Source organism: Rattus rattus, chromosome 14 (assembly GCF_011064425.1).
Source record: "Rattus rattus isolate New Zealand chromosome 14, Rrattus_CSIRO_v1, whole genome shotgun sequence".
Taxonomy (NCBI): Eukaryota; Metazoa; Chordata; class Mammalia; order Rodentia; family Muridae; genus Rattus; species Rattus rattus.
In genome coordinates this window covers 7,838,711-7,858,834 of record NC_046167.1, presented here as the reverse complement: position 1 = coordinate 7,858,834, position 20,124 = coordinate 7,838,711, and the positions used below count along the sequence as shown (strand labels likewise).

The 20,124-nt window shown below is 37.3% G+C and overlaps 1 protein-coding gene across 1 annotated transcript in view; it reads left to right on the top strand.

The window, feature by feature from the left end:
* Positions 1–20,124, top strand: part of Malrd1 (MAM and LDL receptor class A domain containing 1) — a 684,120-nt gene that overhangs the window by 386,706 nt on the left and 277,290 nt on the right. Inside the window, exons 26-27 of the mRNA XM_032884682.1 lie at positions 6,227–6,466; positions 8,771–8,928. Coding sequence (XP_032740573.1) covers positions 6,227–6,466; positions 8,771–8,928 — 398 coding nt within the window. The remainder of the gene's footprint in view (positions 1–6,226; positions 6,467–8,770; positions 8,929–20,124) is intronic.

The following is a 20,124-nucleotide window of genomic DNA, read 5'->3' as shown; positions in this document are numbered from 1 at the left end:
CATGACAGGGCCTGCCCTGCCGCTAGGACTAACAGACCATAAAGATAAAGAAAAAGAATGCAGGAACCAGCCCAGGCTATCAGGACTGACTCATAAACCATCTGGCAGGAGGGCATCTCCCCCAGCTTACTCAGAGTCACACTTTAACCAGATGTCCTTCAAACCCTGATAAGCCCCTAGCTTCTAAAAATCCCAAATGCCCCAGTCAGCACATACTCTTCTGCTGTGCTGTAATCTCACTGCTATGTTTGAATGAGCCAATCACTTATAGCCGCGCCAACTCTCCCCATCCCCCTGTTCCTCACCCTATAAAAACCCCTGACTTTTGAATTTCGGGGTCGACTCCTCTGTCTCCTGCGTGAGACATGTGTTGGCCCGGAGCTCTGTTATTATTAAACAGCCTCTTGCTTTTACATGAAGACCGGTCTCTCGTGTTTCCTGCGGCGCTCCATCCTGAGACTTGAGCTAGGTTCTTTCAGTGCCAGCCCTCACCTGCATATTGACATCAAACTACAGAGTATGGCATTCTTTTACATATATGTACTTTTTTTCTATAGTAAGGATACTTTAAATCAGCTATTTAAAATATTGTTCATTATTTCTAACCATTGTCACCATAAAAACACAGGGTTTTTGAAAATATTTCTCCTGTCTGAAATGTTTTACTCTTTAAATTTTTCCCAACTGTACTATCTTTAAGCTCCTTGTCATGTTTGTATTTGCCTCTCCTGACTGATTTTTGTCCTACCTGTATAGAGATCACATAGTTATTCATGGAACTTGAGTACTGGTCTCCTGAGTTCTAGGGCTTGGAATATGTTAAAAACTGGTACACTTTGTCCTAAATAGCAGTTAACTTGTGTACTATTATGATTTCCCTATTTCATGACTATTTCACAGTTTTATTGTAAGGCTAAAATATAGAGCATAGTTCAGGAGATATATTCTGTTAATTACCAAAGAGTAAGTATATTTTCATGTTAAAGGCTTTATAGTCCTGAGTACAAATGTTCAACTCTACCGCTATTGTATGAAAAACTTTGTTATGTAATCAAATGGGTATGTCCATCTAAATAAAACTCTATTTACAGATACTGGTAGGTTTGAATTTAGGATTGTAGTTTGCGCAACTATAATGTCTAGAGTTACTTTGTCTTCTACTAAGTATTTTCCTTTGTAATGTTGCCTCTGAATACCTAGTATTTGTCCAAAACATTTTACTCTAGATGATAAAAGCATGAAGATGCCTGGCTTTCTGTGAACATTTAAACTAATTCTGTTTATAACTGCATGTTTATTGTTTCTTAGAAGTTACCATTCTTCCTTATGAATTCAGGCCTATCCATATGCAATCTGAAAGTCAGCCAAAGACTGGAGCACATTTCTGCATCTCGTTATCTACACTGGTCCTTTTTCATTAGAAGCCTGTCTTACTGATTTGAAATGCTTCCACCTTTGTGTCTTCTTCAGTCACAGAGAGCCCAGATTTCTGTTTCACTTCTAGAATTCAGCTTGGAAAGCATGACAGAGCAGAAATGTGGAGTGGCAGTATGATGCAGCCTCTTGTTCTTTTGAGAGGACCATGGTTCTATACTTCCTGTATTTGACACAAGGTGGTTTAACGTATTTGCCTCATGCTCTAGTTGCTTATGGGAAGAAAATTTCAGACCTCTTCTTCCTAACTATAAGCAGAAGTTCTTTCCTTACTTACTTTGATCATAAAATTATCCATGATTTAGCCAGAAAATTTTCTTAAAGGTCTATAAATGAGTACCAGATTTTAAAAAATTATTGTAACATCCTAAAGCTCTTGAAGCCTTTCATCAATGTGCTGGTTCCTCCTCTAACAACTTGACGCACAAACTAGAAATCCTGAAGGGAGGGGACCTCAAGTGAGGAAATGCCTCCACTAGAGCTGGCATTTTCTCAGGTAGTTATCCATGGGGGAGGGTTCACTCCATCGTGGGTGATGTCTGCTGGGATGGGAGTCCTGGGTTCTACAGGTAAACAGACTGAGTGAACCAAGGAATTCAAGCCAGTAACAACCCCTCCACACCTTCTGTATCAGCTCCTGCCCCCAGACCCCTACCCTGCTTGAGTTCTTACCTTGAAGTCCTTAGATGACGAACAGCAGCATAGATCTGTAAGATAAATAAGTAAACCCTTTCCTCCCTACCTTGCTATTTGGTAATGGTGTTCCATCGCAGCAATAGATACCCTAACTAAGCCAATATGACTTTTTTGTGTCATCTTTAAAATTTCTTGCGCACACACACAAATCTGAGGCTCATCTTCAACTTCCTTCTCCCTGGACCCCAATGGGCTATTTCAAAGTTTTTGTTTTCTGTAATGAAGACAATAGTGGAAATAATTTTAAAGCTTATGTCAAATATTACTTTCATCTTATATTGAACAATCCATGGTTCTTGGTTATTTATATTTAGAGCAAGGTTAGAGATGCAGTGATCAAAGAGAAATGGCAATAAAATATATAAAAGCAATACTGAATTTTATTAAAGAATGACAGTCTGATGAAATATGTTTTGATTGAGTTTGCTGAGATATTTTGTGATTGATAAGATTAAACGATTGTATTATGAAAACCACAGTTCCTAGAGCTTGGCGATCATCCAGAACTTGCTCCTATTCCATGTTGAGGTCCAGTACTGAGACTGATGATATGATATAAACCAAGATCCTTTGGAAAGTTGTAGATTTTACACAGTAGAGCTCTGTGAGAACATGAGTCTCACGTATAGTCAGAAACAAAATAATAGGGGAAGGAACTAGTTTGGGCATTCTATGGTGTTTATGGAGAAAACCAGAGGAAATTTTCAGCAACCAGGTACATTCTTGTGTTTGTTTTCACTTTTAATCCTTTGCCAAAGGATAGCATGATAAACCAGCCCACCTCAATCTTAGACTTGACAATGGCTATCTTGTGATATAAACAAACTAGGTTCATCCCTGTTTATGATTAAATCTCTGTTTCTCAAAGATTGGGCTATGTGTTACCTGTAACTTTACTATAAATGCTTCACTACTATCTGTTCCAGAAAAGGCAAGCATTATGACCACCGAGTCATGTTGTCACTATGGTAGTAATGACCACTCTGCCACCGAGTCATGTTGTCACTATGGTAGTAATGACCACTCTGCTATAATCACCTTGCAACCATGCCATTGTTTCAGGAGATTGTTATGAGCAACTTCTTCTGCTTATGTTCTGCTTCTGTAATGCCTTCTATTTGCCTGCCAATTTGCCCATTTGTAAGCCACCTCCTCCGGAGCTGAAAAGAAAAAAAAAAAAAACCAAAAACAAAACCCTTATCTTCCCCATGTCCAATGCTGATATCTTGAAATATACTTTAGGGAGAGATAGCCCATGTGCATGAATAGAAAAGCTTGCTTTAATTAATTTGGCCATGATTTGGGTCAATGGTCTTTCTCCTTGCATCTCTAGGACTAAGAGGGCATTCCAGGTCCTAGATGTGAAAGACAAATGGGAGGAAATGAGGTTAAATTTAAAGACTGTAAATCAACTTGAATTACAAATGATGTTTCATATCTACTTAAAATTCCTTCATATATCTTTCCTGAGTAACTAGAAGCATAGAAATGCTGTCCATAGAGAGGGAGATGTCTCTACCCAGTTGGCACATTCAGAAAAGAAAATTCAGAGTCTTGACAAAACATGAAGTATCAGATGCCTGAAGTACATACAGAAGTATCTAGAGCATTGTAATATATTCCTTCTAACAAAAATAAAGTCCCTGCCATGATGGTGAATGACAAATTTAATCAGCCTGGATAATGTGTGACATAGCAATAGATGCATGGTAATTACATTTCTGGGTTTATTGTTTTGTTTTGTTTTTCTTTATTGTGATTCTGACAAAAAGTCACATAAAACAACCTAGAAATAGATAAATAATATCACTTGATAATTTCTCTTGCCCTTTATCAAAACCAGATTGTAGTGGTCTCCTAAACTATAATTATACCAATTGTGAAAGTATTCTTAAGAATACTTTAATTGGCAAAACCATATTTGGAAAAATAGTCTCGGTCACATAGACCAATCATAAATATTTATACAATGTATTCCTGACCTAAAGGTTATGAGAGCTGCCTGACCATTTTACTGCTGAGCGTCCAGATCTGGAACCCTGTTACCCTGTTGTGGAATATACATATATATTAAATATCTTCTTGGCTTTAGGCCCTTGTATCATAAACTGGATATATATATCCATATGGGGAGTCAACAGATAAGATTACCAATACAGACCTACAAACCTAATATCAATCTTTAGATCATGAATGTTAGTCAACAATAGTCTGATTCATAGAAACCAGAGCCACTGGGGAACGTAGCTTCTCATTGTGTTAAATGAATGTGACTTCATTTAATGAAAGAAACGATCTTAGAAGACTAAGGCCAGACCTGTCAACCTCTTGAGCCTTTTAAGACAATTCCCGGAATTGTACGCCCTTCAAAGTATTCCAGGAATGCAAAAGGCTCTGGAAGTTATCCTACATCTTCTGGGTATGTGTCTAAAACAATGAACTGTGGCTTGTGCCTTTAGCTGGGCCACAGTTTCACTAAGGGAACTGTGGACAGCAGCAGCAGTTTAAATGAAATTTGGGTGGTTAAAGTCTTGATAGAGTCTGCTTGGTCTTTTGTTCATCTTAACCCCCACAAAAATCACTGTGCACCATCATATAAATGGAATGTATTATATTATAGCACTGACATTTTCTTCATTAATGTAAAGATTGTGTTTAAGTATAGTTTTGCATAGATATATAATTATAATTTTCATTTATGTAGTTTCATTTTTTAAAGTTAAAAAAGTAAATCACTATGCCAAAATATTAATTTTACTAATTTGCATAGTGTATTAAAATTTTAGTGTTTCTCTGTTCATAACTGTGTCTACATTTTCATTTTTAACTTGGAAGGATTCAGTTGTAGTTTGATTCAGTTACTTTGGAGAAAATCATCTTAAGAACTGGTTTTATTTTTAGTCTCTAAATGAACTGGAATTGTTGGAATCAATGTGTCATCTTTTATAAAATAAAATAATATATTGATTTCTCAACTTCTCAGTAGTCCTTCAGTAATAATGCTTCTTCCAATTCCAATACCACTAGTTTTCAGTAGTGTGACTTGCTGTGGTAGAACTTGGTCCTATTAAATTCAGTGCACTCAAAACATAATGTAGAAGACTTGACAGTTAGGTCTAAATAAAAACTATTGTTTTGAAAAATAGTTACAAATCTTGTAGCATCTGTAACCTTTATTTTTTCACCTCTAAGTGAGAAAGTTAGTATAAGAAACTTCCATTTTTGAAGCATTTTGAAATGCTTTGGCATTGTGATTCATGTATATATATGATGGCATTATGATTGCATATATATATATATATATATATATATATATATGTCCTTTCTCAGGACTAATTCTTCAGAACAGACTGTTGAAAGATATTCAAGACTCAAGCTTTACCAGTAGTTTCCAGAGCATTTTTCAGTACTGGCCTGAAACATCAATCACCATCTCTTATCTACACCAACTCTCAGCCACATGCAGTATCTTTCCAGACATGGGGTGCTCATCCTAGAAATAAAGCGAAGAGGAGTCTTAATATATTCTCTTTCAGGCACCTAGGAATTTAAGTAGGAAGAGATGAATAAGAGTAATTGGTTGCTGCTGGTAAACTTAGCATGCAAGAAAGTAGTAGAGCCTTAGGATTGCTTTGAAATTTCCAGGTCAGCCTAGGGAACACAGTAAGTTCCAGGCTACACTACAGAGCAACACTGCTCTCCCCAAAACAAACAAACCAACCAATCAATGAACAATTGACCAAGAACAGCAGAACAAAACAAAAGTTAGAGGGGAAAATATATTTTGATTTTATATTATAAAATCAGAGATCAAATTTAAGGCCAATGCACAAAATAAAGTTTTCTTCTGAAATTTTATATACATTTTTCTTTCACTTTTAAATAAACCTGATCATTGGAGCAAATTTGAAAAGAGAAATGTGGGTCAGACAATTCAAACTCTTATGAAAACCGTAGCCCTTGGTACACTATAAATAATATACAATTACACATTATAATGCATACATTAGACATTATAAATTATGTACAGTCATTCTTGTAGGTTATTCTTAATGAGTATGGAATAATCTAGCATTCCATTTGTGTTTTATTTCAGGCTTCTGCCCACAGGGCTATGAGGAGTGTCAGAATGGCCGATGCTCCAGTCCAGAGCAGAGCTGTAATTTTGCCGATGACTGTGACAGTGATGAAAACAAGTGTGGTGGCTCCTGCACTTTCGAGAAAGTTTGGTGCGGCTGGAAGAACTCCCTAGCTGAAAACTCCGATTGGGTTTTAGGAATTGGCTCTCATAGAAGCCAACGACCTCCCAGAGACCACACACTTGGAAATGAACATGGTGAGTTACTAGATTGTTGTTGGTGATGTTGCTCTGTTTATGTTCATAATGTCTCCCTCATTGTCATCAGCAGCAGTTAAACAAGGGGAACATGGCAGTGAGACTGCTGGTCAGGGGTTGGGGATTTAGCTCAGTGGTAGAGCGCTTGCCTAGCAAGCGCAAGGCCCTGCGTTCGGTCCCCAGCTCCGAAAAAAAGAAAAGAAAAGAGACTGCTGGTCAACCAAACCTTTAGCTTGTATGTTCATATCCTGTCACAGTTACACCAAAGCACCTAGACCAGGTAGCTGAAAGTGTGGACATTAGTACTATCTCAGTTTTGGAAGTCAGAAATCCAACATGAGGTAGGTGGCAGCACTGATTCCTTCTGAGGGTTTGAGGAAGAAGCTGAACTTCCTTGTCTCTTGCCTTAGGTTCTGGAAGTCTCTCAAACTGCTCACTTATAGACTATTCACTCTGCATTTTCACATCAGCTCCTTCAACATGCACGATATATAATTTCCCATAATTCTTTTTTATTAGATTGTGCAGAGGAATTTTAGTCCAGTTGCTCTGCCTGGAATACAGACAAACCCTTATCATTCTTTCATCCCAGGAGACAGAGGCAAGCAGATCTCTGAGTTCAAGGCCAGTTTGGTACAGAACAAGTTCCAAAGTTCCATGTAAAGAAAGGCTTTACATGGTCAAGGCATGGTTGCACATGTCTTTAATTCCAGTACTCAGGGGAGAGAGGCATACAGATTTCCATGAAATGAAAATAAGTGAATGTCCAGTCACCTGTTAAATATGTAAATAAAATACTGGAAGTTTTAATGTGTAACATGAGTTCAAAGTCAGTTCTGTTCAGTCAGTTGAGTTTAGTGCAGCTGAGTGAAGTTGAGTTTATTCTTGAGTTCATACAGTTCAGTGCAGGTCAGTAGAGTCAGTTAAGCAAGAGATTAAGAAGGAGGAGAACAAGATTTGAAAAAAAAAATTGTTAAAGTTTTTTTTGAGGCCAAGCAGGGCAATTCATTAAGAAGCCTGGAGAAGCCAGATTGAAACAGTTAGATTGAACCAGAAAAACTGAGTTAAATCAACTAGCTAGGGTTCTGAAAGAACTAGAAAAGATGAGATTATTCAGCAGTAAGCCTCTGTCCGAGACAACAACAATATAGGCAAATAAAAAAAATACATTTAAAAAAATCTCAGGCATATTGGCTAAGGTCCACTGTAACAGCATGGTCTTTACTTATTTTCAACAGAGCCTTTATTTCAAAAAGGGGGGGCAGTCATAATCTAGCATTCAGCCCAGTTTCAGTTAGTTAAACTAACTGTAGGGTTAAATGACAGTAATTGCTTCCCTCAGATAACTTTCCTAAGTGGAACACACTCACCTGAATTTAGCCCTGAATTTGGATACTCTTTTGATCATTAGCAAATCACTTGATATTTCCAAAGCTCAGCTTCATAGTTTTTCAAATTGAAGTAATAAAGTTTGCTCCATGTACATAACAGAGGTCGTGGACTGAATGCAGTGGAGCCAATAGGTAAAGAAACTGAGCATGTACGTGCAGGACAACATTTGTAAGAGTGTCCCCATGAACTATTTTCTAGAGTAAGTATTTCCAGTCTTCTGTCACATGCAACACCCAAGGAGAAAAGAACATCAGTAGGATAACAAAAGGACTCTTAAGTCCTGAGCAGTGCATTATAGCAGAATGGTATCTCAATTCTGAGATTTCATAGGCACATAAAACAGATTTGCTGAGTTAGCCGCAGATTCAAAGACCTAAACATGCATCTGACATATATGATAATGTATTTTCATAATAAGAATAAAACTCAATAGCCTCCCTTTCATGTTACACACTAAAACTTCCAGTATTTTATTTACATATTTAACAGGTGACTGGACGTTCATTATTTTCATTTTCTGGTAATCTCCATACACTTTTATAATACTTGGTAGTTTACGGAGTCCCTTAAATGATTCCTAGGACTATCTTGTTGATGTAGTGTTGATAAATACTTGTCAGATCATTTAGTCTGCATACTGTGAAGCTCTTTGCTAAAATCACACAGAGTTGGGAATTGTTCTGCCACTGCGCAACAGACAAGGCTATTAGATTTATTATCCATTTCAGATGAAAATGCCTTTGGCAGCTAGATCACATGAAATGTGATGATGATGATGATGTTGATGTTGACGACGATGATGATGATGATGATGATGATGATGATGATGATAAACCTCAAGTAAGATGAAAAAGCTAGGATAATCCCCACATTGTTCTTTTGGTCCTTTTAAAATCCCATCCTTATTCCTAGGTCACTTCATGTATCTGGAGGCGACCCCAGTGGGCCTTCGCGGTGACAAAGCCCACTTCAAGAGCGCCATGTGGAAAGAATCCAGCGCTGCCTGCACGATGAACTTCTGGTATTTCATATCTGCAAAAGCCACCGGGTCTATTCAGGTTCTCATTAAGGTAGGATCTCGGCTAAGGATGCTGCAGAGATTCTGAGGCTCTGGCAGGGAGGACAGTGTAGTGTTCTGTCCTGGCTAGAGGAAGCCTCATTCCTCACAAGGAGAAGCTCCTACAGGCCACACACTCTATAAAGACTGATCAACTGGGACATGGGAACACAGAGTTCAGTGACATGGCACTGTTCCAGTCTCTCTAAGTTTCTCTCATTTTGCTTTCCTTCCCCATCTATTTCAATGAGGAAAAAGAGGTTATTTGTACATTTGAAAAGAGAGCAACTATTCATTTTCTCTCATTCAAGTAATTAGCAAGTACTAATAATAGACATTCTGGCTCCACAAATCTATCACAAAGGACTGAGCTGCTCATGAGTCTGATCAAGGTATGATCACATCGAACTGCTTATTAAGTGTGACATATGAATGCATTTCCTTCCTGATTACTAATTGGATGTTTTCATCGGAGTTTTAATTTAACAAAGTAAAGTGACAGGGTTTGGGGACAAAACAATGGAGTAAATATTAATATTAATAAGAACTAGTTCAAATACCTTTCCTTTTTTAACAAGTTACAACAGCAGTTAAAAGGAAGTGTGTGTGTGTGCGTGTGTATGTGTGTGTGTGTGTGTGTGTGTGTGCGTGCGTGTGTGTGTGTGAAGAATGTCTGTTTTAAGAATCTAGTTATCATTCCAAGCAACCTTGCTTTAAGGCCTGCTCTAGCACTGTCTCCTCCTGTCTCTTCACACATGAGCTTAACTTAAGAACACCAGCGCTGATGGAAAAGACCTGAGCCGAATGTCAAAGACCTCATCTAACTGAGTCACTTACAACCGTGTGGTTCATGTTTCACGGGAAACTGAGCTGAGTTAGAGGTTTCGGAGTGTGCTGTAATGAGGCATGAAATGCAGCCTAGCAAGACCTATGTAGCCAATAACCACAGAGTTATTGAATATAGAAACTTATACAAAACGTAAAGTTCTCCATGGAGTATTTCCCTAGTACTCTTTTGAGTATGGTATTTTATTATTTGGTGTCTGTGTGAGGGATTTGTCCTCTGTGGGATTGTTTTTATTAGTTACTTATCTGATACTTACTTTCAATGACCTCCTATTGTAGTGGCCAACTTCATATTCCAGTAAAATGAAAGTTATACTGTTATAAAGCCATCTAGACCTACTGTGGCTCCTCTAACTGATACCCATGAGAAGTTAGCAGTATTTTTTTTAAAAAAAATTGTCTCAAGACAACAGCAAAACAACTAAAGTACACACGCTTAGCGGGAGTACACAGAGAAAACCTATGAGATTCTGTTTTATGGGAGTGACATGGTTGTGTGACTCACGAGCTTACAAGACTTAACTGCACAGAGACTTGTAGGACTAAGCCTTTAAACATTCAGTCAACATTGGAGAGGGACTCATGACATTTCATGCCACCAAAGAGAGCTAATAATGTTTGAGGGATGGTGAGGGAGAGGACACGGTTATGTTTATTGATGTAGCCTCTGGTAGCTTATTCCTGCTCATATCCATCCTGTGCAAGGACACATGGTTAAATCCAGTAAGTCACAAACTAAAACAAAAACTGCATAAGAAATATGGAAATGGGATGGGGTTTTAGTGGGTGGAATAGTGAGTTGTTAAGGGAGAGGACAGGAAAAGAGAGGGAATGAATGTAATAACATACTATATCTATATACATGTAATTAACTAAGAACTGGTTGATGAACAAGATTTGAATCAGAAATAAGTTTAGATTTAGTAAAATTACCATCCAAACTGGGAGGGAGAATTCGTGTGTTGCTGTGGAGCTCTATGCCTGAGCACATGACAGGCATGCACAAGACTCTGGATGTGACACTTGTCCCTTAAACAACGAAACAAATATTACATACTGATCTTATGAAATCACTAAGACTATGAAGAAGAGAAATCTTTCATGGTGTGTATTAAATTTATATATTCAGAACTTTATGGAAATCATTTTACTTTAGTGAATAATAAGATGTGTGGTTTTGATCCTGTTTACAAAGTATTGCTTAGAGTTCCCCATGTGTGGAACCATGCTGGATTTAACCTTCTCAAGAGTCTGAAAGCAAGCTAGACAGATGCCACACTCAATAGGGGTGGGATTCTTCATTTTCTTTCTCTCTTTTCTCCTTTCAAAAATATATTCCCAGTTCATGAATGAGTCCCCTCTGGTTCAGTCTCCTCTTCTGAACTTCACACATGACCCCCTGTGATTTTGCTCCACATCAAGACAGTACAATTGCAATATTCAGTGGGATTTTTTTGAGGGGGGGTGCTTTTTCTTAAAACCACTTTTGCTTTCCACAATTCCTTTCCTCAGTGTTCATCTGATCCTGCTCACGGGGTAGTGATTGGTGGTTATTTTCTCTATATAAATTGATCGCCAATTATTAAGAGCAAAGTATTGAAATTCATGGTTTTGCAAACCACCTAAGAGCTTCAGAGAGTGATTGCTGAGGCGATTATAAAGGGGTGCCTAACTAGGTTCTTGTTAAGCTTCATCCCCTTAGAAGGAATGACAGTTATCTCTGGTTAAAGAACTCATGATCTAGAAACTGAAGTATAGAATTCAGGTGGACATAAGCATCTAACCATTGCACAATAGTTTAATGATGGCCCGATTTATATAGTTTACATATTTCAGGCACCGCAATGCCAACACGTACGAGCATGAGCCACTCATTGAGCATTAATACCTCCACCGCTCCTTGCAATTGTTAGTGCAACGTTCTGAAACACACAGTGGGACTCCACTTGTACTAATGGGCTAAAGAAAGGAATTCACAGAAATAACACAGCAACTGTCTTTTCACTCTGTTATTTTGTTCATGGACCAGGTATTTAAGTCTGGACATGTCTACATTAAATAATTGTGTTCAATTTCTCCTCCTATACCCAATGTTCTATGCAGATAGGAGGAAAAGGAAGTTTCGTTTAACTGAGTTCCATGTTGGTTGCATGGACCTTGGGTTGAAAAATAAAATAATTAATGATTCTTAAAATAGAATTACATGATGAAAACAGAAAACCCTACCAAAGCTATTGCCTTACATGGCTTTTCATGAATACCCATACAATTGAATAGATTATATATTTAAAAAGTCTCCATCATATTTCTTGCTACCAGTTACATAACAGCTACTTTAATTTTCATGCCATAAATATGGCTGGAAGTAACTAACAAGAATCCAATATCCTAGTCTGCTGAGAATCCAATACCAATTATTATCTTTCTTTATTTGTCTTGTATATTGATAGTAAAAATAAACACACCCTCTAAAATAATGTAAATAAAACTTATGAAGAATTCTAATGCTGTTTAAAATAAAATTATATAGTGTTAAATAGCTGACCAGATGGAAAGATCATTAGTTTTTTGTCCCTCCTTGCTGGACTCAAAACAAATCCTTGGTGACAGGGATTCACCTCATGGGAAGTGACGGAAATGTATCATTGTCCCACAACCTTCCTCTTTATCCAGTAGGGTCCATGTGAATTAAACGCAAAGTCTAAAACCATAAGAAAGGGGAAGAATAAGGGCTTGAAATCAGGTAACTCTAAATTAACATTAAAGCATTGTATGGTCAATTTGTGTCCTGTGTTACTATGGAAGCTGTTCAGAAGGGAAGTACCCTGCATGTCCACAATCAGTAAACTGTGGCCTTCCCTGGCTATAGTAAACGATTCATTGGCAAACTGGTGTGTTTCTATACCATTTCTTAGTCTTATGTGCCATTTAAACCATTTTCGTGTCTTGTTAATTTTAAATGCTTTTTTAAAATGCTTTGACAAATGAAAAGCTTAAACCAAACGTTTAAAAATGCTCAGGAATACAATAAAGATATTTGTTGTTTATAAAATGGTCTACTGCAAGAGAGGAAGCTTTAACTCAGTATGCAGCCAAGGACAGTTTGAATTTCTGGTCCCCTGCCTCTACTCCTGAGTGCTGATTTTGCAGGTGTCTGTCATTACACTCAGTTATGCAGTGACGGGAAGGGAAGAAAAGGTCTCCTGCGTCTTAGGCAAGCGCACCACCAACCGTGCTATGTGCTCCTCTCAATAAGGAAGATTTTTGAAGCATACTTGGTTTAAAAATATTTAGTTGTTCTTCCATAATTTCACTTATTATTCCAGCTATTGTTTTTTTTCTTTTGATATGATTAATACAGGACACCAACACTCTTCAAACTTGGAAGGGGAAATTCTTAAGTTTGCTTTATAGATTGTGTATACAGTGGAGTCTGCCCAGCCTCAGATAAAACAACCTTCTGAATCTTTTCAACTAATCATTTGAATAGAATGCACCTGCTCTTTGAAGACCATTATCGCCCTCTGGACGTGCTCCATCTGTAATAAACTGATGATATTTTAATCAAGATTACTGCTTGCTTTGGGGAATTTCAATATATTTAATTGAAAGCATTCAGGACTATCCATTATGCAGTCACGTTAGACCACATAATATATTCAAGCCAGAAGTGGAGAAAAATAATGTATTTCAGGAGAGCTCTCCTGATAGAGCAACCCCGTAATGCAGAAAGACCATAATTAAATTACTTTGATGCTTTGTCCTGTTTAGTGAAACAGAGAAATTTTAGAGCTGGCGAGTCCTTCAACACACTCTAGTGTGGCCTGTTGGTTTCAAGGGTGAAGGTCCAGGAAAGAGAAGTATATGTCTTAAGTCCATTACATGGTATTTTTAGAAAATTAAGATTGGATTTAATTTTCTGATTTCTAGTTTGAGCTGTTTGATTCCTTGGAAATTCTGTTTGATGATTTACACATTAAAAAAATAGAAACAGATTTAGCATGTCCTCTCTATGGGTTCCTCACCTGTAGGTTTCCCAGTGAAACATTAAAAAAATTAGTGCATTTCTCTTCAGGTTTTGTCTTCAGATCACATAAAACTTCTTCATCTATATTATACATGGATATACCCTTAATCCTTTTCAAGGTTTACTTATTTTCCTTAATATGTAAGAGCCTTTTGTCTACATATATGAACGTGTACCACATGTGTGTCTGGTTACGGTAAAGGTCAAAGGTATTAGACTCTTGGAACTAGAGTAAGAGATGGCTATGGCCAGCAGCATGGTGAATGCTGACACCCCAGCCTGGGACTTCTGCAAGACCAACAAGTCTTCATAATAGAACCATTTCTCCAGGTCATTCACAGAATTTATTTATTTATTTATTTATTTATTTATTTATTTATTTATTTATTGCCATCTCCTGGACAATGTAGCATAATAACTCTTTAAATATCATTTGCATTGAATTGGGTACGTTTAGCACCTTAGAGGTGATTTAAATATACCTGTATCTTGCAGGCAAAGAATATATTATTTCGTTATTGGGATTCAGACATGTATGTATTGTGGTTCCCCAGGGTTTCTCGAATCAGTCGCTCAAGGACACTGAAGAATGACTATTGGGATTTTGTTCATTGGGTTGTAGAACATGTCAAAAGATCAAACAAAAGACAAGTATCCTTTGATTAGTAAATAGCTCATCATTCTGAGAATCTTATTAATCTTCATCTAGTCAGCAATCTTGTACGAAGATTCAAATGATTTAAATGTAAACATTTACTCTGCCTCCAGCCCTCCAATTACATTATCTCCTATACATTTGACTGCACCCTAATCTGGGAAGCTCTACAAGGAATGCCTGATACACATATTTCAGACTGTGTGTATTCTCAGTTCTTCAGGCCACTGGATTGCTAATGCAGCTTCATTATCCCATGGTTCAGATAAAGGGTCTACAGGATGTAGAGATAAAGGATATTTAGAACCTAGAGACAGGAAAATTGAATTTGCAGTGATTGTCACATAGAATCTATAACATTAAATAGTTAAATTAGATTTTCATATCATCATGTTATTATTTTTGAGATTATAATATCATTATATCATTTTCTCTTCTCTTTTCTTCATCCAAACTTTCTCATATACCCTTCTGTCTTAGATAGGGTTTCCATTGCTGCCATAAAACACTATGGTGTAAAAGCAAGTTGGGGAGGAAAGTGTTCATTCTGCTTACACTTCTATATTGCTTTTCATCATTGAAAAATGTCAGGGCAGAAACCTGGAGGTAGGAGCTGACGAGAAGGCCATGGAGGGATGCTGCTTACTGTCTTGCTCATCATGGCTTGCTCAGCCTGCTTTCTTACAGAACCCAGGACCACCAGCCTAGGAATGGCACCAGCCACAATGGGCTAGCCCCTCTCTTATCAAGCATTAAGAATCAACCACTAGCCTATAGGTTAGCCTAAATCCCTATCTATTGGAGACATTTTCTTAACTGAGGTTCCCTCCTCTCCAATGGACATCATTTTGTGTCAAGTTAAGATTTCTGACCAACCAGTCTAGCTTTAGGGTTGGTGAAAGCCTGTCTCAAAAGAATAAGGTTTCAACCAATTAAGAAAAGTGCAGTCACCATCACCATCTACGTTTAGAATTTGAAACATCCTGATACCTAGGAGGCAGAGATGTGACTGTCCATCAGTGTTTCCCTGAAGTCATACCAATTAGAGATTTCTATATCTGCATATTAATAAAGCCACAGGCTTGTTCCACACACAAAAGAACTGACTGCTATGGGTTAACTTCATTTGTTTCTTTGCTTTTTTTTAATGGATTTTTTTAGTTGACAGATAATTATAAGCCTGTGGGATATAGTGAGATATTTCAGCTCCTGTGAATGTTGAGTGATTGTCAACTCAAGATATTTAGGTGATCCATTATTTACATATGAAATGAGTGTTTATTTTTCTCACTTTGCTTGTCATTTAGTAGCCTAATCACACACACATATTATATATCACTTCTTCATTTCTAATCATTTTCTTCTTTTCTCATCATTAAAAATTGTTTTATAGCTATATGCTAATGTTGATAAAGGGAGAGTGAACTAACCTGTTTTCTAAAATGTAATTGAGGCTTACACAATAAGACATAATGAAAAACAATATAACTATTTCAGTTGGACAAGCATCATAGTTGGAGGTTTCAGGTAATCATGGTACTTCCTTGTAAAAAAAACATCAGCTATCATCAGCGAGAGTGTCACATTATCATCAGCTATGTATTGCCTGTGTTCACTGATTGAAAACAACATGATTTTTTAACTTAAGTTAATGAAAAGAAGATGACCTCTATTCTGTACTTTAATGTGCAAATCTCCTGAAAATGAATATTCTCCAAATAAGAATCCTGGGAAGGTTTTTAATTTTATAGGGGTATTTGCCTTATAAATTGAATATTGACTTTTTTTTTAGTGATGGTCAAAAGGAGAGAATGGGTCAAGAGAAGGCTCAGTAGGAAAAAAAAATTGAATCTAAATAAGTGTGGTGATTTGAATATGCTTGGCCCAGGGACTGGCACTATTAGAGGTGTGGCTTTGCTGGAGGAAGTGTGTTACTGTGGGATTGGGCTTTAAGAGACCATCGTCCTAGCTGCCTGGAAGTCAGTCTTCTCTGATTTGCTTTTGAAACAAATGGAGAACTCTCAGCTTCTTCTCCAGCACCATATCTGCCTGGTCACTGTCATGCCCACCCCACCCCACGATGATAGTTAACTGAACCTCTGAAGCCATAAGGCAGCCCCAATTAAATGTTGTCCTTTAAAAAAAAATTACCTTGGTCATGGTGGCTGTTCACAGCAGTGGAAACTAACTGAGACAATAAAGAAAGACATTTTTTTATTTCATTTTACACTATGATAATTATATTATACTTTTGTCATCACAAAGAAGTGTTGACAGTGATGTAAATGCTAGCTACCTGCATTTTTTATTATGTAATGTATTCATGTATCAAAACACCGTACCAGATGATGTAGTGTAGAAGTAATGGACACATCAGGTAAATGCAATAAATACAAAATACAAGAAAATAAAAAGAAACTAATAAGCCATTGGCTGTGTATCTGCCACACAAACTGAGTGAAAGAAAGAAAGACAGTATTCCAGGTTTTCTGGCTCATAACATGATAAACCAGTAGTTGGGTACAACTATTGTGCATTTGTCATTATATATTCACGGATGCCACCATTGAACAGAGATGGTCTCTGTGAATGCTAAGACCCAGTTAATTCTAATTTTGCTTTTTTACTGATAATAGTTGTGTTTTTAAATTGTCATTTATTTATTATCCTTTTACATTTTTTCTAGGACACCGACTCAGAAATTATGCATTTTCTACACAATAATAATTTTGTGAAAATTACCTCCTCTCATCAAATATATTTCAGTGTTATGCAGCTCATTTTCTACAGAGTTTGAAACTCATAATTTAGCTGTGATAGAGTAGAATGTCTTACCATCGTAATTGTTTCACACCCTGCCTCAGATGAGGCTACATGATTGGAGATATGACCAATTATAGATGATAGCATTAGGGTAGAAAGGCTCTGTGAATTCTCTTGCTCCAGTGTTATCAGAGTAAGCACTTATCATGGGTGAAAACCTCTATTCATTGCTTTGTAAAAGATGAAGAACAAAACTATGCTATTTATACTTTTGGAATCTTAATTAAAATGAATGGTCAGAATCAAGATTTCAGTGATGGAGAAATAGTCACAAGTCAATGCAAATTCCTGAGAATACTATATTGATCTATCGACATGTAAAGAAGTCAGGAATATTCCAAACTATTCATTATTTATGTCCATGGAACTTTGTCAAGGTCTTCTGTAATTTGTCAGATATTTAATTAGAGTTTTACCTCTTCTGGGGGTTAGGTAAAATTCTAAGTTTAGAGTGAGCTCCCAGCTTCGAACGGCTACTCAGTCTGTTTGAAGCTATAAGGATGCTGCTGGTATAAACTGGGTATTAATTTGGAGTTCTTATATTTTTCAGAAGCAAAATGTGGCTCATGACTTCCTCTACTGCAGTCAATCTTGAAACTTAAATGGATTCCAATGATAGGCCCAGATTGTCAATATATGTGCTTGTACAATGGGAGTCTCTGCTTCCAGATATCACTACACTATCTGACCTCTCCCATAAAGGACATGCTCTTTATTAATTAGAGACTTGCAAGATACAAATATGGTATTTGCCCTTTGTCTATTGTCTAATCTCTAGAATACAGGGTAGTATAACTGAATTCCACATATATAATGAAATATTTAATATATTATGGCTGCATAAATTGTTACAATATTTATAGAATTAGGTGTACTGGTAGAAATAAATATTTAAATTCAATTTTAAAAGATGAGTTGAATTTGGATAGAGGAAAGAAGACATGCTTTAAATGAAAGATTTAGAAATTTCTAAAATGCTTCCATTAAACTCAGAATTTTCCAACTGTTAGATAATTGTTAAGAATATAAAATATTGTATAATGATAGTGATGCTGACAAAGTAAGCTCTCCTCTTTCACTTAAGTTGGTCATATGTGTTAAATTTAATGTTTGATTTTACATTAGATGGCAAGATATCAAATTATACATACATTAGTAAGCCGTATAATGCCAAGAAATAAAATCATCAAGTTAAAAAAAATCTATAACTACTTTTTAACTGCAAGGGAAAAACAGTTGAAATACTAAATCCTTAATGGTCATTTTGACAGAACTAACTTTGAATTTTTGCTTGAGATGAGAGACAAATTTCAGCTTCTCTGCTACTTTCTCAAGCATCCTTTCTTCCAAAATTTGAACAGTGACAGGTTAAATGATTTTCGAGTATCACATAACAAAACTTTAGCATTTTAATGAATTTCCAAGTTATGGAAAATAAATCATGCAGCTCCAACATAAATAGTATTGATGAGATGGTCACTGACAGCCAGTACACTACGGCTTTGTGATACAATTTTAAACAATTTAAACTATAGCAGTCAACGGAGAGATGGTTCTCCATTCAAATCCTTTAGTCAATCAATATTTTGTACAGCATACATTTTACATGCTATTCAATAACTCTTTGTCAACATTCATTGTGGGATTTCCACAAAAAAATAAGATTAATTGAATGCTAAAGAACATAATTTTTCTGGGGTGACATTGATGTTTGAAAAACCTCCAATGAAGGCGACAGCTTCGATATCGATTCCCTAAGAGCAGGGCTTTCTCCACATTCTGCCTGTCACTTCTCTTTTCTTGTGCTACCTGTAGTTCTTTCTCCTGAGAGAGACAGAATTCTTCATGTTTTCAGAGAGCAAACATGTCCAAAACCATGGCCTCAGCTAACTTAGTACTTCCCTTTAAATGTTTCTCATCAGGCAAATGTTGCCACCTGTTAAGCAATAGATGTATCAATTGTGCTCCTGTACACACCATTTCCTCATTTATAGCTGTTTAAATCTCTGTGCTTCCTGATACCATTATTCTCTATTCTTCTCTCCATTAACATATATCCACACATAATCTGGCATTGGCAAATCCTGGTTGTCCTGATTTTATACCTGTTGCAATGATAAAATACCCTGATATAAAACAATGCATAGAAGAAAGGTTGTATTTTCACTGAGGATTCTAGGTTATAGTTCATCCCAGCAGGGAAGTCAATGTGGTGGGAACATAAGACATCTAGTCACACCATGTTCATGGTTAAGAGTGCAGGTAAAGTAATATGTCTATACTTGTGCTTAACTTCTTTCGTTATGCATACACAGTCCAGGACATTCAATGTAGTTACTACAATTCCCTAAGTCTTGTGGAGGAGTTGGGGGAAAAATTGAGGATCCGGAGGAAAACAGGGACTCCAGGGGAAGAACAAGAGTCTTCTAACTTGGAACCTTGGGAGCTCCTAGAGACTGACCCACCAATCAAAGAACAAGCATGGGCTGGACTTAGGCCCCTGCACCTATGTAGCAGATGCGCAGCTTGGTCTTCATGCAAGTCCCCCAACAACTGGAGCTGGGGCTGTCCCTGACTCTGTTGCCTCCTGCCTGCCTCCCTGCCTGCCTGCCTCCCTGCCTACCTGCCTGCTGCCTGCCTGCCTGCCTCCCTGCCTGCCTCCCTGCCTGCCTGCCTTGGGATCCTGTTCCACTAACTGAGCTGTCTTGTCTGGCCTCAGTGTCTCCTCAGTGACTTGATGTGCCATGGTGGGGTGATACCAAGGGGGCACCGCCTTCCTTTCAGAGGAGAATGGGAATGAGGAATGTTGGAAGGGGCTGTGTTTGGGGGGAGACTTGGAAAAAGGGGATATTGAGATG